The 24437-nt window shown below is 45.7% G+C and overlaps 1 protein-coding gene across 1 annotated transcript; it reads right to left on the bottom strand.

Annotated features, from left to right (window-relative positions):
* Positions 1-13623: 13623 nt before the first annotated feature.
* On the bottom strand, positions 13624-24319 carry LYPD8 (LY6/PLAUR domain containing 8). The gene is given in 6 exon segments (XM_032242054.1): positions 13624-14025; positions 18689-18826; positions 20123-20287; positions 22365-22451; positions 22454-22483; positions 22871-24319. Coding segments are annotated over 6 exon segments (714 nt in total). The 5' UTR covers positions 22926-24319; the 3' UTR covers positions 13624-13786.
* Positions 24320-24437: the final 118 nt, after the last annotated feature.

The raw sequence follows: 24437 nt of genomic DNA, 5'->3' as shown, positions 1-24437 counted from the left end.
CCTGTTTCCTCCTACATAAAGTTGGAATACAACCCATTCCACTTCTTAGCTCTGTGTGAGGATTGCCTGAGTCCACCTGCTCACTGAGAACAGCTCCCAGCTCTAGCACAGACCATCTCCACGTTCATTATCTTTATCCTCACAGATCAGGCAGCATTTTCCTTAGAGCGTTTGCCTCCTCACTAGGTCCCCGGACTGTTCCATAGGTTGGGTGAAGACGCCAGCATAGACCAGCTGGACACCAGGCTACAGGGCAGCCACTGAGGTACAGTCAATAAGAGAAGGTGGCAGCCCGTTTCCCCAGACACACCATGGTCTTGTCCTGTGACTGGGGGGAGCCTCAGGCTGGAAGGGAGCCTCTGACCCTTGGGAACCCCAACAAGTTCCTTCCTGGAATGAAGTCCTTCTCCTCTTGAGAGACTCCCTCTGGTCAGAGAAACCAGTGCCTGAACCATGAAGCCTAAGTGGCCTGAGTAAGAGGAAGGAAACACTTTGCTCCATTATAGGAGATGCCTGACCTGATTAGCCAGGTTGCCGGGGCTGGGCCTCTGAGGGCTGGATGGCGATGTGGTGATGCTCATGCCACGTTTGCAGTAGGACGTGGCTTCCCTGCAAAGCTGAACATCCAGGCAGGGGAACCAGCCCGGTGACTGTGCCCCATTCCTAATGGACAGTGGGTTCTGAGGAAGGGCTGGGGGAAAGGCAGAGGAAGGAGCAGAGTGATGGGGACCCAACCCGGTCAGAGCTACGAACAAAGACAGGAGGGCTTTCTAGGGTTCAGTGGGAAATCAGCACCCAGCCCCTGGCCAGGGCTTTGAGATTCAGGCTGGGAATACACAGGGCAGATGGGGACAGAAGCAGCAGAAGAGTGAGGCTACAGACAGCAGAAGTCGGGTGAGGTCAGTGGGCAGTGTCAGGGCAGGAAACAGGTTCAGGAGGGAGCAAGTATCCTGTGTGCCCCTGGCTGGCAGAGGTCATGCAACAGGACATGGATGTGATCCATAAGCTCAGGTCACCATGTGACTCCTAGCCTTCCTTTCTTTTTATTTTATTTCTTCCTTTCCCCCTTGAGTTTGGGTATCTGCTGTCTCAGAAAGGCATCTGTACAGACGTGACTCTGGGTCCAGCCCTAAGCCCCTCGATGCCTCGCTATGCTGGGTCAGGCAGCATAGGGGGTGAGGAAGTGTGAGCACAGGAAATGGCAAAGATTTATTTCACACTTGGAAATTTAGCTTTCATTTTTTATAACTTTAAACCAACCCAGGCAGAGACAACTATATATGATACCCAACCAAGAACAAGCTGCAACCTCATTCCAACTTTCTCCTGTTCCGCAGGGGACCTTGCTACACTGGGTCAGGCAGCGTGGGGGTGAGAAGGTGTGAGCACAGGGTTGGCAAGCAAATGGGCACTGCCCTTGGGAGCTTCTCCTCCCAGGCCCCGTGTGAGCCGCTGAGCACAGGGCTCCAAGCCTGACGGGAGGCCACTGGCTGAGCACAGGGCTCCAGGCGTGGTGGGAGGCCGTGGTCCCCATCATGCTCCAGCAAGATGTCAGCACAGGCTCAGGCTCGGGAACGCCTCCTTGCTGCCTGCTTCTCCTCTCTGTTGCCACCCTAACTGCTGTTCTTTCTCTCCAGCTTCTCCTCCTTCTCTAAGGTACCATCTGCTCCTCTAATGAGGAAAATACCAAAGCAGAAACATTAATGGCAGCAGAGAGGAGGCCAGCAGCGTGGAGCAGCGGGTGCCCACCCAGCGTCAGGAGCAAGGCGCCCTGGTGAGGAGCAGGGGAAAGGCACAGGCTGCGAGTGCCTCCTTGGGTTCTTTTGGCTTTGAACTTTCTGGAGTTTTCCAAGGTGCTTTGTCAATTTTGTTGCCTTTAAAGTCGAGAGGCTTGTTCCTGGAAGTTCTGCCACTGCCTGCTGGCCGTGATGTTACAAGGCTCATCTGTGCCTGAGCTGAGTGTGGTGGAGGCCTGATTGCAAGTCTCACCAGTACTCACCAGTCACTAGGTCCACGGTGTTGAGAGTTGTCAGAGAACATCTCCTTCCCAGCCCAGGGGCCTCTGGGATCAGGCAACCTGAGTTTGCATTTCGATCTGCTGTGTGACCCTAGTCTAGCTACTCAACCTCTCTGTGCCTTGGTTTCCTCAAATATAAAATGGGAGTGATCTCATAGAGTTGTGTGAGGCTTAAATGAGTTAACATGTATAAAACACTTTCTCTCCAGCTTCTCCTCCTTCTCTAAGGTACCATCTGCTCCTCTGAGGAGGAGAATACCGAAGCAGAAACATTAACGGCAGCAGAGAGGAGGCCAGCAGCGTGAAGCAGCGGGTGCCCACCCAGCGGTCAGGAGCAAGGCGCCCTGGTGAGGAGCAGGGGAAGGGCGCAGGCTGCGAGTGCCTCCTCGGGTTAGAGCAAAGAACACCTGGATCACAGAAGCTCTCAACGAGTGTTGGCTACCATTATCATTTATTAAGCACCTACTGTGTACCAGCAATTTTAAGCAACAGTGAACAGGCATAGATTTTATTTCAAAGAAACTGAGTGAGAGAGGAGACAGACAGGAAAGCAGGCAAAGAGGTCCCCGTGTGACAAGGGACATGAGAAGCCATAAAAAGGGCCCTCACCCACTCTGGGCACAGGAGGGTTTGCAGGACGAGGGCACAGGGGTCCTGGCCATGCGCCTACAGCCAGCTAAGCTGAGTATGTTTGTGAAGAGAGAGAGGTAAGGACCCAGCTGGAGTAGCTAGATATATGCTCTCAGGGGCCAGGTTGAGAGCCTGGCCACGTTCCAGGGGCAGGACTGATGCCAGCTACGTGTGTAGCTCTGAGACAGCAAGAGACACAGAAGCAAGTAGCTTCTCCCAGTGGGAGAAGCAGGTGGGAGAAGAGGCTCAGCAAGGCCCCTCCAGAGACGAGAGGCAGGACAGCACCCAGGGAGGGTCACTTTCCATGAGTCAGAGATGTCCAGGGCCCGGCTAAGTCAAGGGCAGCGCCGGGCACGGACGGCTCCTCTGAGAGGCCAGAGGTTTCTCATCTCAGCAAGGAGGTTAGACTGGAGACCCTTGTGGGTGAAGGGCACTGAGAGCAGGATGCAGGAGTTGGGAGTGTGGAGAGAGAGGAGCCAGGCCCACATGGAGGGCCCTGGGGACCTGCAGAATGCCTGGCCCTGCCTCCAGTATCCTCACCGACTTGCCATCCTAGCCCTTATTATTTTACAACCCCTGGTATAGCATAGGAGGCTTCATCTGAAGGTCTGAACAACTGCCAATTATCCTCAGAAACCGAAAGCTGAGTGTCAGGAGGCCACGGGCAGGTCAAGGCAGGGAGCAGTTTCACTCTGGAGAAGTTTCACTTTTACTTACCAACAACAAGTCTTCTGTAAGGACTATTTGTCTTGCCCTGACCATTCATGTATTAACATCTTAACGTCTTTTCTTAGCATTTTATGACAGTCATACATGTATATGAACTTATATATGTATATACAACATGTATGTAAACATATACTATAACTTTCTATATAAAGATATCAATTTTATCATATTTACTGTTATTTGGTTCAAGGTCTATCATTTAACATTCCATTTGGGAGATTTTTTGTTCTAATTAAAATGCCATTAGTTTTGATATAAGCAAATCTTGTAGCTTTTCCTAGCTGTGAGCTCCATGGGATAAGATTTCCATCTGCTGAGTTCACTCTTGCATCTTTAGCACATGTGATGCTGATACCTAGTTAGTGCTTGGTAATTTCTGTTAGTGAATGATTATTATTCTTGATCCAAGAATGGCAATTTTCTATTGTTTGAGGCTTTCTATTTAACTCTTAAAACATGGAAAACAACATGGAGTACTATGTGGTGATAGATTTCAATTTTAGGGCCCACATTTCTTGATCACACACTTTTAATAGAAATTCGCTGTCAAAAAACTAGCCATGCATGGTGGTGGACACCTGTAATCCCAGCTACTCAGGCTGAGAATCGCTTGAACCCAGAAGGCGGAGGTTGCAGCCAGCCAAGATAGCATCGCTGCACTCCAGCCTAGACAGCAAGAGTAAAACTCCATCTCAAATAAAAGAAATAAAGAAATCAGTGGTCAAACCCCAAAGACTAATGAAGCAATGTGCCATAGTCAACATAAAGTTTTTATTTCAGCTAAAGCCACTGAGAAGATGAACAGGTCATGTAGAACCAGCCACAAATCCTCTGTCTCTAGAAATATGTGCAGGTAAGTGTTTACAGGCTTGTTTTTTTTTCATAATCAACCCCCCAATGTAAAGCAAGAGGCAACCATTCTGCAACTTCTCAGTCACTGGTTCCCAACTCAGCACAAAAAAGCACTTTCAAAATTGCATTTTCTGACCTAAAGTTTCACCAATTGGGTGTCCCCAATCTTTGAATTTTCACCTCTTCTAACATTTCTGATTGTGGTGTAGAAATAGAACAAATTTGGCCGTTCATGTACCCAACTTTTACACGTTGGAGAGACTAATAGAAGCATGTAAACTAAGCATTATTGGTTGTTATGACTCAATGTTGCCCCTAAAAATTTATATATTAAAGACCTAACCCCCAGTACCTCAGAATATGACTCTATTTGTGTTACTGGAAGAATGCTCTTGAGTGAGTTGTCCAGGTCCTTGGCATTTTGAACAAAGAATTGGACAAAATGCACAAAGTAACGAAGGAATGAAACACAGGAATGCAGGATCGAAAGCAGGGATTTATTAAAGCGAGAAAGCACACCACAGTGTGGGCGTGGCCCGAGCGAGCGACTCAAGGACCCATTTACAAAGTTTTCTAGGTTTTAAGTACTTCTTTTGAGGTTCCTTATCTGGATGAAGGATTTGCTCTGTGGCTAAAGGCTGAGGTGAACTGGTGCCATGTGCAGATGAAGGGATGGTCCCTGCTTGGCCCGCAGCCAGTCCAAGGCACTCTCCCTTTCCGTGTGAGCCTTAGTGGAAGCGGGAGGGTTGCAGGGAGAGCAGCCTTTGATTCTTTGTTATCGGTGTGAGAAGATGGAGATTTTCCTTTTGGCTTAGTTGTAAGAAGTTTGAGTTAATTGGCCTTAGGGTCCCTGCTCCCAGACTCAGGTGTTTTCCTTTTGATCCAGCTTTGGGAAATTATTACGAATTGGCCTCAGATTTCCTGCCCCCAGACCCTGGTGTTTTCTCTTTTAGGTAATTAGCACAAATTGGCCTCAGATTCCTGCCCCAAGACCTTGGAGTTTCGCATTGATTTGGCATGAACTGGCCTTCAGTTCGCTGCCTCCAGACGCTACTCTCCTGCCTCATTTGGAGATAGGGTCTTTACAGGGTAAATGAGTTACAGTGAGGTTATTGGTGTGGGCCCCAACTCACTATGTCAATAAAAAGATTATGAATGTTGTTATGTTGTGTTGTTATGCTATTATAAACATTTGTATATAACTTTTTGTGTTTACACGTTTTGAAATCTCTTGGGTAGATACCTAGAAGTGGAACTTCTGAGTAAGAGGGGAACTCTATTTAACTTTTTGTAAAATTGCCAGTGTTTTACAAAGTGGCTGCACTATTTTATATTTCCATTAGTGTGCAGGGGTTTTTGCATTTCTCCACATCCTCACCAGCATCTGTTATTGTCTTTTTCATTATAGCCATCCTCGTATGGGACCCAAGACAAGATGGAGTCTGGTGGTAGCTCCATTCACTAACGCGCCATGCTGCAGCAGCCTGGGGCCTGGGACAGTAGGGGAACCCCGCATACACTCTTTCTCTGGATTAGTAAAGTCATATGGACTCTAGGCAGTGCCCTGTACTGGACTTAGGGATGGCAAGCAACCTTGGGCTGTGAGGTACGAAGTATCATCTCATTGCGGGATATTTTTTTTTTTTTTTGAGACAGGATCTTGCTCTGCCACCCAGGCTGGAAGGCTGTGGTGCAATCATAGCTCACTGTAACCTCGATCTCTTGGGTTCAAGCAGTCCTCCTGCCTCAGCCTCCTAAATAGCTAGTACTACAGGCATATGCCACCACTCCTGGCTAACCTCATTGTGGTTTCAATTTGCATTTCCCTGGTGGCTAATGATGTTGAGCATGTTTTCATGGGCTTATTGGCCATTTGTATATTTTCTTTGAAAACATAACGGTCTTTTGTTAACTTTACTTGTAATGGCTAAACACAATCCTTTCCCTTTTTAAGATACTTAAGAAAAGCAATACCTTAAAATAATATATCAGCTCATGCCTGTATTCCCAGCACTTTAAAAGCAATACCTTAAAATAGTACATCAGCTCACACCTGTATTCCCAGTACTTTGGGAGGGCAAGGCGGGTGGATCACAAGGTCAAGAGATCGAGACCATCTTGGCCAACATGGTGAAACCCCGTCTCTACTAAAAATACAAAAATTATCTGGGTGTGGTGCTGGGTGCCTGTAGTCCCAGCTACTCAGGAGGCTGAGGCAGGAGAATCATTTAAACCCATGAGGCAGAGGTTGCAGTGAGCCAAGATCATGCCACTGCACTCTAGCCTGGAGACAGAGCAAGACTGTCTCAACAACAACAAAAAATCAATAATTAGATGAAACCATTGTCTAGATAACTCTCCTTTGCTGACTCTGTTCTTGGCACTCAGAAATGCCAGCATTCCATGAAGACCTGCAGTCCCCATACAAAGAGAGGCACAAAACATAAGAATTATTAGTTTAAGTCACATTGTACACTGAATTTGGTGGTGGGTGGTTTTTATCTTCTTTAGGGAAGCTTAAAACAATACATATTTCATCCTACTAAGAGAGTTAAGCTTGCTTCATCTGCTTAGTGTCCTGAAGAAATTTCACAAGAGATTATGAGAAAATGTAGTTTCAACACCAGCAATGGCAGCAATATCCACAACCTGTTGTGGAGATTTTATAAGCTTTTCTGTTTGAAAATCAGTTTCTAAAAATGAATTGGTTGCAATAAGGGAATGATAATTCTACTTATATAGGGCAGTAGAGGAAAAGCTGGAAAAAGAGCACAAGCAAACTTGAATGCTGATGCAGTTTTATTCATTCAGCAATTTATATAAAGACATAAATAGGGAGAGCCCATTTATAGGCCTGCCACCACCACCACCAGCACCCATGCCACCCTTGGGATGAAGACTGACAGCAAAGGGATGCAAAATAATATCCCATGCAACTGGAAATCAAAAGCATACAAAAATGGCTATACTTATGTCAGACAAAATAGACTTTAAGTCAAAAATACATGAAAATAGACAAAGAAAATCATTAAATGATGAAGAAATAAATTTAGCAAGAAAGTATGACAATTATAAATATATACACACCCAACACTGGAACATCAATGTAAAGCAAATACAATTAGAGCTTTATTATTTATTTACAATGTAAAATAAATACAATTAAAGGGAGAGATAGACCCTCAATGTAATGACAATTATATACACACCCAACACTGGAGCACCAGTGTAAAGCAAATACAATTAGAGCTTCATTATTATTTATAATGTAAAATAAATACAATTAAAGAGAGAAATAGACCCTCAATGTAATAATACAGCTAGTGCTCGACTTACGACCACGATTGGTTCCGACAGACCAGTCGTAACACGATTTGGTCGTAAGTTGAGTAGGCTATATGCACGCGGAGATGGTAGTGCTGCCGGAAGCTGGTCCACACTGTCGTACGCCCAGCTGGGCAACGTTTGCGCTGCCAGACGCAGAGCAGTCGTGGCTAGCGATTGTGGTCGTAAAGTCGAATGGTCATAAGTTGCGTAGGTCGTAAGTCAATCAATACCTGTAGCTGGAGACTTTGTGAAAGAAAAATAAATCTTGGGGCCCCAAAATCACTAAGCTAAAGGGAAAAGTCACGCTGGGAATTGCTTAGGACAAACCTGCCTCCCATTCTATTCAGTCACACCTCTGCTCACTGAGATAAATGCATATCTGATTGCATTTAGCCTTTGGAGGGGCTAATCAGAAACTCAAAAGAATGCAAACATTTGTCAGTTACCTACCTATGACCTGGAGCTCCCTCCCTCCTTCAAGTTGTCCCGCATTTGCTTCGCGTCACCCTGCCTTTCCAGACTGAACCAATGCTCAGCTTACCTATGTTAATTGATGTCTCTTGTCTCCCTAAAATGTATAAAGCCAAACTGTGCTCTGAGCACCTTGGGTGCATGTCATAAGGACCTCCTGAGGATATGTCATGGGTATGCATCCTCAACCTTGACAAATAAACTTTTTAAATTAACGGAGACCTGTCTCAGATATTCAGGGTTCACATTTTGTTAACCATGGAGGGATTCTGAATGGAGATGCCCCTTAAACTTTGACAACTCCTGACATTGCTTGGTACCAGCATGAGCTAACTTTATGGCTCAAGCCAATAGGACAATTTGCTGAGGTCTGGGAGCACCCCCTCTAGATGATACAAGAGCTAGAAAAAAAATATTTAGGCAGTTAGTGAGGGTAAGAGAGTCCTCAGCAAGGTTTGCCTTTTAATAAAAAGCAGCCCCAAATTATTTCTCTTCTAACAAAGAGCAGCCTGAAAAATCAAACTGCAGACAGAAAAGCAAGCTAGAAGCTTGCATGGATGAATGCTGGCAGCTGTGCCAATGCGAAAAGGCTACCTGAGGGCCAGGCATGTTCAACACGAAGGCTCCGTCTTCCCTTTTCTTTGTCTACCACATGTACAGAAAGGAACAGATAACATGGGGCTGGCCAGGTTAGAAATACTACTGATTTTTGTATGTTAACTGTGTATCCTGCTACTTTACTGAGTTCATTTAGCAATTCTAACAGTTTTTGGTGTAATTGTAAGTTTTCTCTAAATATAAGATCATGTCATCTGCAAACAAGGACAATTTGACTTTTTTTTTTTTTCTCATTTGGATGTCCCTTATTTCCTTCTCTTGTCTAATTGCTTGGGCTAGAACTTCCATCACTGCATTGAATAAAAGTGATGACAGTGAAAATCCTTGTCTAATACCAGATCTTAGAGGAAAGGCTGGATGTTAACTGTAGAGTTGTCATATATGACCTTTATTGTTTGAGGTGTGTTCCTTCTATACCCCATTTGTTAAGAGTTTATCATGAAAAGATAATGAAAGTATGTTAAGTGAAATAAGCCAGGTACAAAAAGATAAATATTGCATGTTTTCACTCATATGGGAACTAACTAAGTTTATCTCATGGGTATAAAGAGTAGAATGGTGGTTAGCAGAGATTAGTAAAGGTAGGGGGGAGGTTGGGGAATAAAGAGAGGTTGGTTAATGGAGAACAAAACTACATTTCAATAGAAGGACTAAGTTCTTGTGTTCAATAGCACAGTAGGCTATAATTTTTGTATCTCAAAATAGCTAAAAAAAAAAAAAAAAAAAGATTTGTCATGTTCCCAATACAAAAAAAAAATTGATAAAATTCCGAAGTGATGAATATCCCAATACCTGGATTTGATCATTATGTATTATATGCATGTGTCAAAATATCACATGTACCCCATAAAATATCATATGTACAATTATTATGTATACATTAAAAATGTACATTGAAGAGACATAGTGATAAGTGGTTTTTACTTCAGTTCAATTTATATTTCAGATTAAAGGTTATTTGGAGAGTAGTTCAGAATGTAGTTCAAGAAACTTTCAGCTCAGACCTGCTAAAAACCCAGTCGTGAGCACAAAGAAAGGAACTCCACGCCCTCCTATTGTCCTCCTGGCTGGGGCAGTGAGAAAGGGTCAAAAGGGCTTGGGGTCTGATGGATACAGTGCCCGGATGGATAGAGTACCCTGATGGATACCCTAACCCCTTCCATGAGGCAGAGTTGTTGCTGGGAAAGGTTGAGCCCTAGGGACTGTTCTGCCTGTCGTCTTGAGTCCAGGTGCTGCGGAGGGAATGCTCAACTCAACGGATTGTGAGCAGGGTGTTGCCGGTCACTTCCAGGAGGGGAGAGTGGAGATGCCTGGGCTAGAGTGGAGTGAGCTGTGTAGAGGCCTAGGGGAACTACTGGAGAGGCTTTCATATCTTCACTGGGGTGGGGGGTAGTTACATGGGCAAGTTTGCTGATACTCATCAGTCTGCACACATACATTTTATTGGATGTATATCCTGCATAATATATAATTTTGTGTACAATTTGATTCTAAAAAAACAAACATGGGCAAAAGAGCTTTACAAATTAGAAAGTATTGCGGAAAGACAAGGGCGTTATTTGTCATTAGTCCAACCATACGGTGTGAGTGTAGAATTCTGCGGAGTTTCTTAGATATGGGAGCTTATCCTAGAGCCCAGGCTGGGCCTAAGGAAGAGTTGTCGGTAAGGGGCTTCAGCTTCGGGGCAAAGTATGAGACCTGGCTCAGGCACCAGAGGACAGGAGTCTAGAGTTAAGCATGAACAACCACGAGAAATAAAAGGGTTAGTGGCACTTTGCTCAATTCCCGGCTCCGGATAACGAAGTGGGAGCCAGTAATGCATGGACATACATCCATAGGGCACTAGTTTATCCTCCATTAATAGGATGAAAAGCATCTACCCCTGGGCAGGTACCCACGATTTCTGTTTCAGCTTCTTGCTGCCCTTTCTGCTGTCTTTCCACCTTCATCCTGCAGTCCAGGCAAGCTTCCCAGAATGGAAACCTAATCCCACTCTCACTCTCTCACTTACTATACACTGACTCCCCATGGCCCTCAGTCTGAAGCCAGAGTCATCTACGGTGTTGTGGAGACCTCTGGGATCTGATCCTGCTTGCCCTTCAGGCAGCCTCCCATGTGACCCTTTGCTGTTACCCAAATATGGCACTGCTTCCTCACATCAGCCTTGAGCACTGGGGCTTCCAGAACAGGTCAGCTGCTAGTGCAGACCATGTAGATAAGAGGCAGAGAAGCCCCCACTGCAGTCTGTGAGGCCATGGTGTCAGCAGCCATGGAGGGCCTAGGAAGGGTGAGTGAAGTGGATAGGAGATTCTGAGACTGAAACAGAAGCAGCTATAACCTTAGTGAGGTTGGCACAGTCCGAGGGAGCTGAGCTGGGACAATTCCTTCTACATCAGCATTTCTTGTGGCCTCTACTCTTCCTAGTGTGCTTAGAGAGCAACTTCCAGACTACAGTCTTCTGCTGTTAACATTTACTCCTTGCCAAGCTCTGTGCTAAGCTTCACAGGGAGATCTATGTTTACAGATCTCACAACCCCATGTAGCAGACCTTAGCACTATCCCCATTACACAGGTGGGGACATGAAGGCCCAGAGAGGAAAAGTCTCTTGCTCAGGGTTCCAGGGCCGGAATTATGAGCGTAAGTGATGGATGCCACTGCCAGCCCTGGCCCCTAGGCCATTCTGCACAGCTCTCTGGGCTCTCTCTCTCTCTCTCTCTTTTTAATTGTCAGCCAGCTGCAGACAGAGCACTTAACTGAGAGTCCAGTAAGTCATGGGGGATGGTGGAACCATGGGATAAAAGTAGCGTGACACCTGGTGGGGCGCGGTGGCTCACACCTGTAATCCCAGCACTTTGGGAGGCCAAGACAGGTGGATCACTTGAGGTCAGGAGTTCAAGACCAGCCTGGCCAATATGGTGAAACCCCATCTCTACTAAAAATAAAAAATTAGCCATGCGTGGTGGCATGCACCTGTAATCCCAGCTACTTGGAAGGCTAAGGCAGGAGAATCACTTGAACTCAGGAGGCAGAGGTTGCAGTGAGCTGAGACCGTGCCACTGCACTACAGCCTGGGTGACAGAGAGAGACTCTGTCTCAAAAAAAAAAAAAAAAAAAAAGGAAGCATGAGAAGCATGATACCTTCCTTAGACTTGGAGAACAGCTGTCCCAGACAGATGCCCAACCAGGAGCATCTATATGGAGTTTAAGTTGCTGAGAAATAAAGTCACATTGTGTGATTTGTTTTTTTTTTTAACTAAGGTATGGTATGTTTGTTATAGCAGCATAACCTAGACTATTATATTAAGAAGTATGGCCAGGCACGGTGGCTCATGCCTATAATCCCAGCACTTTGTGAGGCAGGCGGATCCCTGGGTCAGGAGTTTGAGACCAGCCTGGCCAACATGTTGAAACCCTATCTCTACTTAAAAAAAAATACAAAAATTAATTAGCTGGGCATGGTGGTGTGTGCCTCTAATCCCAACTACTCAGGAGGCTGAGGCAGGAGAATTGCCTGAACCCAGGAGACAGAGGTAGCAGTGAGCCAAGATCACACCACTGCACTCCAGCCTGGGCAACAGAGCAAACTCCAGCTCAAAAAAAAAAAAAGTAATAGCAACTTTACAACGGAGAAACCTGAAAGACTAACCCTAACCTTAACAACACCTATAATATGACACACTGACATCATGCATCTCCTGATAAAATGCACTGAGGCAGGCACATCATTGCTGTAGTTTTCTTGCCACAAATGCATAACCTCAATCTGATCATAAGAAAACTTCAGACGAGTTCAGATTGGGAAACATTCTACAAAATGATTGGACAATACTCTTAATTATCGAGGTCTTGGTAGATTCCAGAACTGTTACAGTTTGAAGGAGACTGAGGGGACATAACAATTAAATGCAAAGAATTGGATTCTGGACTAGGGAAAAAAAGGACATTCATAAAAATTGGTGAAATGCAAATGAGCTCTGTTCCTTAACAATATTGTTTCAATGTACATTTCCTGCTTTCAATAACTGTATTGTGATTCTCTAAAATGTGAATGTGAGGAGAAGCTGCCTGAAGGAGATAGTGGAACTCTCTGTACCAATTTTTGCAACTTTTCAGTAAGTCTAAAATTACAGTTCAAAATAACAAGCTGAAATAAGTAAGAGTGCATGTGCCGATGGGTTGCCATCACATGACCTTTAGGTGGCTTTGTCCTTGACGCACTGTCAGCAATCCGGACTAATGTTGACCTACATCAGTTTACAAAAGGAAATTTATTATAGCAAACCCCATGTTTCCAAGTTCAGCTCAAAAGGCCCACCTTAATTACTAGACCTGGACATCTGGGTATATTCGATTGAATGGTTTTCTTGCTCCCTTGGTCTTTGATATGGAGTTAGTTACTCTGTGCTTGATTATAAGCTCTCTGAGGGCTGGACCGGGGCTCTGTAGCCACATTCCATTCTGCACAAGACTGAGAAAACTTCCTCAGCTGGGAATGCAGCCCAGCATTGCCAGCTGCCCGGTGAAGCCTAGACAGGAGGCGTATGCTGGTCTTCAGCAGCCCCTCCAAACCCTCTTTGGGCCCCATTGTGATGGGACGCTGAGGTGACATTGCTGTTTTCTTCACGCGCTGTGGACTTCTGACCGCAATCAGGACAACTGTTGAAAAGCCATATTTGGCCAATACTGAAGGAGCTTCTGTGTTGGTACTGGGCCAACACAAGGCCTTATAGGGTAGGCTGGGGACTCCTTGTGTGTGAGAGTGGGGATGGTGGCATGTCGGTCCCCAGGGTGCAGGGCTACGAGGTCAAAGGGTTGGCTTCTCAGAAGCAAGATGAGCAGGGAGCAGGGATATCATCGGATCCCAGAAACAAACGTGCACAGGTTTCAAAGGCAAGGACTCCACCTCTAGCCCAGAAGTGGGCGGTGACGCTAGAGGGCAGCTCAAATGAAGCCCAGCCCAGAATGCATCAGGACAGACTTGGGCAGTGACAGGACCAGTGCTTTAATAATGGGGTAACAAGGCAGCTGTCAGCATTACCTGGAGATGTGTGACTCCCACTTACTGGGCAGTTAAACAGGACGGGTGGTGAAAGAGCGTGGCAGCACCCCAGGGATGCTGCTTGAAGGTCAGCCCCAGGACCTCAGAGCAGCAGTCCCAGCAGAAGGAGACTGGCAAGCACCAGGAAGTTGAAGGAAGCTTTGAAGCCCATGTTATGGGAAGCAGCTGGTGTAGACATGGGCGTTAAGCTGTTTGCATCTGTACACTCGAACTTTTGAAAGATGACTTCTCCAACTGTCTTATTTTCACCAGACAGGAACGGACAGGTGGAGTTACTGACACTGGAACAGCTTTTCAGCACAAGATGCTTAGACTCAGTTTCTGTGAATGCAAAGGAGACAGTAGGGACCCCACCCAGTTCTCTGTCCTTCCACCCACGCCCGTTCTTCGTTCGTCACCTGCAGCGTGGTAGCCCAGTGACCGGCAAAAGCTAGTCTGCTCCTGAAACCCACATAGGAAGAAGGAGCCTGCGCATCCAGAGTCAAGGTCACGATGAGGTCAGAGGCCTAGACTCCCACCTACACCTAACCCTGGAGGAAGCAGACTCCTGGAGGTGAGGGGCAAGCCCAGGCTAAAAGATGAGGGTCAGCACTGGACCTGAGACTCACACCTGTGTTCCTGTGTAGCTGGCAGGTAGAGAAGCCAGGAACAGGCTCAAAAGGCAGTTCTCTGTCCTCAGTTCAGGACTTCCCTCTCCCCTTCTAGGGTTTGCTTTCAGTCCTCGCTCCTCTCTGGACCTGCGTTCTCCCTGCCTGAGTCTTCCCTGAGAAGAAGGAAAGGCCACTGAAGGGAAGTAGGAGACCAGGGCATATCTCTGCCATAAATTGGAGTTCTGCTATGTTTAATCATGTTTTGATGTTCAGGTACTAGGAAAAGGCCAAGGGCATTTGCAAAGATGTAATAATGATAGCAGCTACCATCTACTGAGCACTCACTGTGTGCCCCACCTGCTCTGTCAGCTGCAATTCGAACAGCCCTGGAAGCTGGGCCCTCAGAGGAAAGGGACTCAAGGAGGTGAAGTGACTCCACCTGCCACTTGTCAGGGGCAGAGCTGCAATTTGAGTTCAAGGCTGGCTCTGGGACCAGGGAGGGTGGCTTGCACCTGTAATCTTAGCACTTTGGGAGGCTGAGGTGAGAGGACTGCTTGCGGCCAGGAGTTTGAAACCACTGGGTAACATAGTGACAACCTGTTTCTATAGAAAATTACAAAGTTATGCAGGGCTGGTGGCATACGCCTGTAGTCCCAGTACTTGGGAGGCTGAGGTGGGAGACTGGCTTGAGCCAGGAGTTTGGGGCAGCTGTGAGCCAGCGATCACACCACTGCATTCCAGCCTAGGTGACAGAGTGAGATCCTGTCTCAAGCAACAACAAACACTGACTCTAAACTTGCTTGGAAAAGGAGTGAGAAACCTCCAAATGCTGTTTTATAGCAAGCATCAGTGCTGAATTTTTTGTTTTGTTTTGAGATGGAGTCTTGCTCTGTAGCCCAGGCTGGAGTGCAGTGGAGTGATCTTGGCTCACTGAAGCCTCTGTCTCTCAGGTTCAAGCAATTCTCCTGCCTCAGCCTCCCCAGTAGCTGGGACTACAGGCACACACCACCATGCCTGGCTAGTTTTTGTATTTTTAGTAGAGATGTGCTTTCACCATGTTGGCCAGGTTGGTCTTGAACCCCTGACCTCAAGTGATCAGCCTGCCTCAGCCTTTCAAAGAGCTGGGATTACAGGCATGAGCCCCCACACCTGGCCAGTGCTGAAGATTGATTTAGAGTGAGGTAGGAAGGTGTGTTTCATGGAACATTTGTACTGTACTAAAAGAATGATCTTGGACAAAAACAAACAAAAATACCCCTATATTTATGATAGCTTTAGTTTGTCTGGCTTTCAGCTTAAGCCGAATCCTATGAGAAAAAAGAAAATCTATCCCTTTTATCAGACCTGGAAACCAGATAAGCAGAGAGAAAATCCTTCTGATGTCATGTTGCCCTAGACACAGCTTTAGAATTAAAAATCGTAGCAGTTTAGACATCCCAGATATTTTAAAAGTGAAAGAGCTTTAAATGCATTTTACTAAGGGAAAGAAGGCATTTTGAAAATGCTACATAATGTATGATTTCAACTCTAGTATAGTGTGGAAAAGGCAAAACTGTGGAGGCAGTAAAAATATCAGTGGTTGGCCAGGGGCAGTAGTTCATGCCTGTAATCCCAACACTTTGGGAGGCTGAGGTGGGCAAATCACGAGGTCAAGAGATTGGGACCATCCTGGCCAACATGATGAAACCCTGTCTCTACTAAAAATACAAAAATTAGCTGCGCGTGGTGGCATGCACCTGTAGTCCCAGCTACTCAGGAGGTTGAGGCAGAAGAATTGCTTGAACCCAGGAGATGGAGGTTGCAGTGAGCTGAGATCGCACCACCGCACTCCAGCCTGGCGATGGAGCAAGACTCCATCTCAACAACAACAACAAAAAGACCAGTGGTCGTCAGACCTTAGAAGGGAGGGAGGGATGTGTAGGTAGAGCACAGAGGAGTTTTAAGACAGTGGAAATACTCTGTATGGCACTACTACAATGGTGGCTATGTATCATTATACATTTGTCCAAACTCAAGGAATATATACACCAAGAGGAAACCCTAACGTAAGCCACCAACTTTGGGAGATAATGATGTATCAATGTAGCCTCAATGATTATAACAAATGTCCCCCTCTGGGGGGGATGTTGACAATGGAGAAGTTTGCATGTTGGGAGCATGGGTACATGGGAAATTTCTATAACTTCTGCCCAATTTTTCTGTGAATCTAAAACTACTCTGAAAAATAAAGTGCACTTAAAAAAAATAATAAAGGGGTTCAGGGCTGGGCACTGTGGCTCACACCTATAATCCCAGCACTTTGGGAGGCTGAGGCGGGAGGATCACCTGAGATTAGGAGCTTGGGACCAGCCTGGCCAACATGGGGAAACCCCGTCTCTACTAAAAATACAAAAAGCAGCCGGGTGTGGTGGCTCATGTCTGTAATCCCAGCTACTCAGGAAGCTGAGGCAGGAGAATCGCTTGAACCCAGGAGACAGAGGTTTCAGTGAACTGAGATCGCACCACTGCACTCCAGCCTGGGTGACAGAGTGAGACCGTATCTCAAAAAACAAAAAAAAGAGGTTCAGGATAAGCATGGCCCTTGATGCTACTGAAAAATAAATGATTACAGGTAAACACTGATTCTGATGCTATAATTGACACTTCACAAATATTAAAATCAAACTGTACCTGGATATTAGTGCTCTTAAACTCTTACTACTTTGGCAGAGACTGGCTTGTTGTTCATTTTAGCTTCATGCCTCTTTCCTTCCTTCTGGGTCACACTACTCTACGTTCTCAGCCTGGCTATCTTACTGGGTCCTAGTCAATGGAATGTGGAAGGGAGTGATGCATTCACGTCCAGGCCTAACCCATAAAATCCCTCCTGTCTTCCTCTACCACCTCTCTTTTCTACTGCTGGCAAGACGCAGAGGACACAGTACAGAGCTGCCAAGGCTTGGTGGGTGGGGGCCAGAGCTACAAGACAGAAGGAACCCATGCCTCAGACTCTGCAATGAACTGCTCCAGCAAGAAATAAATATCTATTGTATTGAACATAGGCTTCGGAGGTTGTTCTTTAACTCTTTAACTAGTTAAGGTTTCTAAATTTTCTCAGCTTTAATTTCTAAGACCGCATATACTGATAGATGGAGTCCACATAAACAAAAGTTATTTGGGGTCCTCAATAATTTTTAAGACACAGAGTCATAACAGAGGGCCTGAGATCACACAATTTGAGAATGACTGATGGGCACTAATGCCCTCTCACACCACCTGAAGCACTTGTACTGTCTGTCCTCACTAAGAAAGAGGGGAAGCTTGGCAGACGTGCTGGTTTGCCCCGTCTGTTTCCTACATAATCGCTGTAAGTCAGATGTTAATGCCATCTGGATATGCCCTCAAGTGCCTGCACTTGCAATGTCCCCCTGAGGGAAAGGAGAACAGGTGAAAAAGGAAGAGCCAGGGCTGGGAGGACACAGGAGGCTGCCCGCAAGGCCAGCACCCACCCAGGGCATCGCCGATGTTGTTAACAGCAATTAACTAACCTTAAAAAATTCATTACTCTGTAACTATTTGGGCAAATGTTAGAAATGTGTATTTTACAATGGTTAGTATCAAATTCCTTTTGTAGAAAAGGACAATTGGTTGGACTTTAAAACCGAATTTGACTCTTTCTGCCAGGTCATCCAAGCTACCAAAAGCCAACACCTCTTAGTAACAAGTAAAGAGGAAAAGTGTAGATATAAAAGGAAATAAAAGTTGCACCCACCCTCACCTATGCAGTGATGCAACCTAGTAAAGATGTAAATGGGCCAGGCGTGGTGACTCACGCCTGTAATCCCAGCACTTTGGGAGGCCGAGGAGGGTGGATCACGAGGTCAGGAAATCAAGACCATCCTGGCGAACATGGTAAAACCCTGTCTCTACCAAAAATGCAAAAATTAGTTGGGTGTGGTAGCAGATGCCAGTAATCCCAGATTCTTGGGAGGCTGAGGCAGAAGAATCGCTTGAATCGGGAGGTGGAGGTTGCAGTGAGCTGAGATTGTGTCACTGCACTCCAGCCTGGGTGACAAAGTAAGACTCCATCTCAAAAATAAAAAAAATAAAATAAAAAAGAAGCAAATGTCAGGAGTGGTGTGATGCATGTAGACAGACATGACTTGATTATAAGCCACAGGAGACTAGAGTTTGAGAGAAGCGCAGCCCGGGAGAAACAGCTCTAGTGAAAGAAGGTAAAAACAGCAACTAGCTCAAGGCCCCATTAACAGCCTCTTGATTTCAAAGACATTATGACCCTGCCGCCTCGTCCCACGACTCCGCTGGTCCTTCTGTGTTAACCCAGAATTTATGAACCAAGACTCGACATATTTCCAACTCAAGTCCCACATGGGAATTAGAACTCCAAGACTTACTAGTCTTCCAGTCTGCAACTAGAAAGATGCACTGTTCGTTTTCATAACATTTCCAGGGTTTCCCACTGCAGGAAGCTCCATTAGATTCAAAACAAGCAGGGTACTCTGTGCTGCTGGACACATTCTTCAGTGGAGAGTCTGGTAGAGTAAGAGTCATGACTCAGGACAGTGTTTTCAGACAGAACATGGGGGGAAGGGGATAGCCAAGCGAATAAACCACCAAAGAGATCCGAGAAGGGAGGAATCGCATCCTTAGGAATCTCAGATGTAGCCTGGAAAACACCATGTCCCCTCAAAATATTTAGTACACACTCCATAGATCTGACCTCACAGACTATCTCATCTTCACTAACTATGGTTCATCGACGTGTTGGCGTATAGACTGAGAAAGGTAAGATTTTGAGCTAAAACCAAACTATAGTCAACGTCAGCATTAGCTAGCCATTCTGAACATGAGACGGCAAGAGTGTGACTGTTACTAACCTTGTTCTGAACAAATGAACACAGGCCATTATTTAACATTATGACTAGAAGAAAAAAATGTACAATGAGACCAGTTCTGCTGTTCCTTAACTGTGCTTTATAACCATGGCCAATAAACTTTGCCTTTTCAGCCATATTTTCTGTTCTTCAGAAAGAGAGCTGTGGTCTAGATCAGCAGATCTCAAATTAAACCCCTGAGTCCCTGAGACCCTTGCAGGGAGTACTGCAATGTTCTGACTATATTCATGATAATACTAAGATATTATTCACTTATTTTACTCTCTTTCCCTTGTGAATGTAAAGTGGAGCTTTTCAGAGGCTACATGATGTGTGAGACTGTAACAGACTAAATGCACAAGTTAATATGAGAATCCAGCTGTCTTCTATTAAGACAGAAACTAAACACTTTGCAAAAGGTACAATAGCAATGCCACCCATCCCATTAAATATCTTTCTTTTGGAAAATATAGTCATTTCTATGTAAAAACATTATTAATGTTGATGTGTAATGGGTTTTGGTTATTCTGGAGAGCTAGTTACAATTTCTAAATTGTCTTGGTTTTAATTTCTAAGACAGTATGTATTGGTAGATGGAGTCCACATAAATGAAAGTTCTTTGGGGTCCTCAATAAATTTTAAAACACAGGGTGGTAACAGAGGGCCTGCGATCACACAATTTGAGAACAACTGATGGGCACTGATAATGCCCCTCACACAACCTGAGTGCTCGTACTGTTCGTCTTCACTAAGAAAGAGGGGAGGCGTGGCAGAAGTGCTGCTTTGCCCGTTCTGTTTCCTACATCATTGCTATAAGTCAGATGTTAATGCCATCCGGATATGCACTCAAGTGTCTAGACTTGCGACGTCCACCCGAGGGAAAGGAAAACAGGTGAAAAAGGGAGATCCAGGGCTGGGAGAACACAGGAGGCTGCTCGCAAGGCCAGCACCCACCCAGGGCATCGCTGGTGCTGTTACACTCCTTTCCTTGGCAGCACTGGCTCACAAAATGAAAGTGTTCTTCAGCACACACGTGGACAGCGAAGGCTGTAACATGTGTCTCCTCACTGCAGTTCTCCGCGGAGCAGGACGTATTCTGGTATGATCCGGTTGCTCTCTCTACACAAAGACAAACACAGACTGTCAGCCCCTGTAAGGAGCAGGTGTGGGGAGGGTAGGGACCCTGAATTGCAAGTGCTTCAGGCAAAGGCAGAAAATGCAACCACAGTTCAGTGCAGCTTTAAAGACACTGGAGAGGGTTTTCCGGAATAGCAATGATAATCATAATAATTCTTCCCCATCAGGTAGTTCCTTCTTTCAGTAGGAGACTATCAGAGGTGTAGGTTAAACTCCAGGCAAAAGGCTGATGGGGAGCCTGAAAATGGGTGGTCCAGGCGGGCAGCCCCTGAAGCCACTAGACAGTCCTAAGATCTGTGAAAATGATCAAGCAGACATGACAAGCCTTATGTGCAAAATGACATCCACAGTTCCTGCCTAAAAATTGAACCTGAATCCAGTCAAGCTTCTAGCCAGAGCAACCTGAGAGCCATGAGCTATTTGTACCGATTTAAATTTAAATTTTATTAATTAAAATCTAATCAAATTTAAAATTAAGTTCCTCGGTCATAGTAGCCGTATTTCAAGTGCTCAGTAGCCATATGTGACTACAGTATGGGACAGTATTACTGTAGATAATTCCATCATTGAAGAAAGTGCTACTAGATAGCACTGCTTCCCTATACAAGAAATACTGAGAACAGGAGAACAAGTTAAATGATATCCTAGGAAGCAATCAACCACAACTAGAAAAAGGGACAGCTACAGGGCAAATGACCCACTTCTCCAACAAATCAATAGAATTGAACAAAAAATGATGGAAGCTGTTATAAAACAAATTAGGCTTAACAGACCTAACAGCAAAATGCAATGTGGGGATTTTGCTTGGATCCTAATTCCACACATAGACCATGTCATGACATGTTTGAAACAACTGAGAAATGTTTAATATGTTCTGGGTATTAGAAGAAATTAAAGAATTACAGCTAACTTTCTTAGACATGATAACAGTATGTGTCTTAGTTCATTTTGTGTTACTATAACAGAATGCCATAGATTGAGTAATTTATAAAGAAAAGAAATTTATTTTTTATGATTCTAGAGTCTGGGAAGTACAATATCAAGTTCCAGCCTCTGGTGAGGACTTTCTTCTGCATCATCCCATGGCAGAAGGGCAAGAGATAGTGACAGCAAGTGAGGGAAAGAGAGGGCCAGACCCCCTTTTATCAGGAACCCACCTCCACATTAATGATGTTTATCCATTCACAAGGGTGGAGTCCTCATGGCCTAATCACCTCTTAATAAAATCACAATGGCAATTAAGTTTCAACATTAATTTTGGAGGGAATATCCAACCATAGCAGGATGATAGTTATGTTAAAAAAAAAAAGTATTATCAGAGATACATAGTGAAGTATTTATGGAGAAAATGACAAATGGCACGTACATACACACACATTATATAAATATAAATATGTATATGTATATTTATATAATGTTTACTTTAAAATACCATAACCAAAAATATTATATTAAAAAAAAACTATAGCCAAAAAATAGCAAAATGTTAATAACTGCTGACATAGGGTAGTGGTTACCTGGCAATTCGTTACACTCTTCTTCCTACTTTAAACATACATAAAGTATGTTTGAATGTGTGTATTATAAAAAAGTTAAGAGCCCTAAGTGCTCTGAGAAAGAGGTTACAGTAAGGGTTATACTCAACACACCCTGTGGGGAAGTCCTGAATGCGGAAAGAATGTTTGATCTAGAAGAGGAGGAACCACAAGGAAGAGAAAAGGAAGAATGAAAGCATCCTGAGCAGATCTGCCTGTTAATTTAACTAAGAGCTGCCCTTGCTTCTCACATCCACTTATATGTGTCTAGAATGAAGCTTTGTGATCAAGGGCAGCCATTTCCAAAACACGTCAGGGTTTCTTGTCTGCACCATCCCTGTGTTCTTGTCTGGCTCCGGGTCGTCTCAGCCACGCGTTGTTCCTCCTGGGAATCGCCTTTGTAAGTTCCCCTGCCCTTGCACGGCATGTCCCCATCTCTGCCTTTCCTCCTCCCTGGTCATCCTCTCCAGCTCCTGCCCACTGCCAATCCCAGAGGCAGAAAGGACACACACACCCAGACTCACCTAAAGAAGAGTTGGCTGAGGAACTGATGCAGCTGGTGTTGGCATGTGAGGGACATTCAGTGGCAGCGCTGCTGACACAGGACTTTCCCATGACTTACACTGCACACAGCTCAGGGATTCTGAGGAGATAAGATACCCAACGTCTGTCAGCTTCAGTAGACATTTATAGAGCATACTCTATGCTAGGAAAGGCACTGCTCCCACCTTGCAGTGAAAGACACAGATGGGGTGGCATCGCTGCCCTCTGGGGATCCCGAAATTGATGCTATGAGATGCAGCCACCCCAATTAGTTTCTCCTGCTGCTCACTATTCCCCAGTGGAAAGATCCAACCTTGAAGAACAGTACAGAGTGGCCCCATTGAAAGCAGGCTGCACAGATAGGTCCCCTGGTCCTCTCTGTCCACAATGTAACACGTGAGGCCCTCAGGGCTTTGAGAGCCAGAAGACACTGGTGAGGTGGAAAAGGGGGTCTCCATTTTAAAGAGGGGCCTGTGGCTTCTCTTACCTACAGCGGAAACCAGAAGCACTGCCATGAGACCAGCAATGAGGATGCCTTTCATGGTGCTGGAGCTGACTTCTCCCAAGGACGGGGCCGTGGAGCCTCAAGCCTAAAGAGACGCAAAGAAGGCAGCCCTAGGGCCTTGGAGGGCTGCCTGTCATCACCTGGGGGTTTTAATCACACTGTAACAAGCCCAGTACTCAGTCCATCCTTGTGGCAGAAAGAATCAAAGTCCTGAGCTGGGAGCGAAAAGCTGTGACACAGATTTCAGGCTGCCCCACACAGAAGTCCAAGTTTTCTTAATCTCAGCCTGCAGAAGCATCTACGCATGGATTTGAAACACAGCCAGGGGGCGTTTTCCCTGGAGCCAATTCAGTTGCAAAAATGTGCAGGCAGATTAATTTTTAGTTTCACTGGGGATGGGGTCCAAAAGGAAAGAGCTGGCTGGGGTCTGTGCCCCTCCCTCCCCCAGAGCACAAAGGCCCTCCTCCAGCCAGCTGTTCCCTCATTCACATTTTACACTTAGAGTTCTGTTGTTGCTGCCACCACCACCACAATAGGCAGACACCTGTTGAGCACTTACTCTGTTCCAAGCACTTTATAGGTATTAATTCATGTAATTCATCTACTGTAGCAGCAGGTACTATAATTAGCATCCCAAGAAAAACGAAGCCTTTGAAGGGTTGGGTAATGCACTCAAAGTCGAGGTCTTACTTCTGGGAGGTATCAGAACTGGAGTTTCGCGTCTGTCCCTAACCACCAGCGCACAGGGCCCTCCACTACTCCCAGGGTCCTCGGCCTGGACATGCTCAACCTGCAGCACTAAATCAGAGTCCCCCATGCACTTCCGAGTCCTGCGTCACCAAGCTCTCAGCACCCTGCGTTCCCTGCCTGCAGATTGTCTGAGTTATAGACCTTTGAGGATTGCTAAGGTTTGGTTGTATTCGTGAGAATTCTGAATTAGAACTCCCAGAATTTCAACTTGCTTGTGCGTCAAAGCAGCACAGAGGGCAGGTGTCTGGCTCTGCCCTGAGCGCTTCTTAATCATTATCTCATCTACCCTATAAACAGTTGCCATGAGCCACACATGGCTATTTATGACTCTTCCAGGTTAGATAAAGTGAAGCGTTCTGTTTCTCAGTAGCACTGGCCACATTCCAAATGCTAAGAGGCCACACGTGGCTGGTGGCTGCTATATTGGCCACTGCAGGCACAGGACATTTCCATCATTGCAGAGAGGCGCATTGGACAGTACTGTGTGACAGAGGCTATCACCCCACTCCACAGGTGCGAAAACTGCAGCGTGGAGGGATAACAAAGTGACCCAACTCGCTCAGCTTACAAGGGCCTAAGTCAGCGCTCTATTCTAGGGCCTCCCAGCTCCAAAGGCTAGCTGCACCACAAGAGCTGCTACTGACTGAGACAGAATAGCCTTCAACAGGAAGTCCCTACTCCCACCTCAACACAGACGCACATCACACCACACACACACACACACCACAACCCATACATCACACACACCACACCCCATACATCACACACACCACACACATCACACACAGACCACATCACG

This window comes from Sapajus apella, unplaced genomic scaffold (assembly GCF_009761245.1).
Source record: "Sapajus apella isolate SASKATOON/1434 unplaced genomic scaffold, GSC_monkey_1.0 scaffold49, whole genome shotgun sequence".
Taxonomy (NCBI): domain Eukaryota; kingdom Metazoa; phylum Chordata; class Mammalia; order Primates; family Cebidae; genus Sapajus; species Sapajus apella.
Note: the sequence above shows the minus strand (reverse complement) of the source record. Positions and strands in the feature narration are given on the sequence as shown.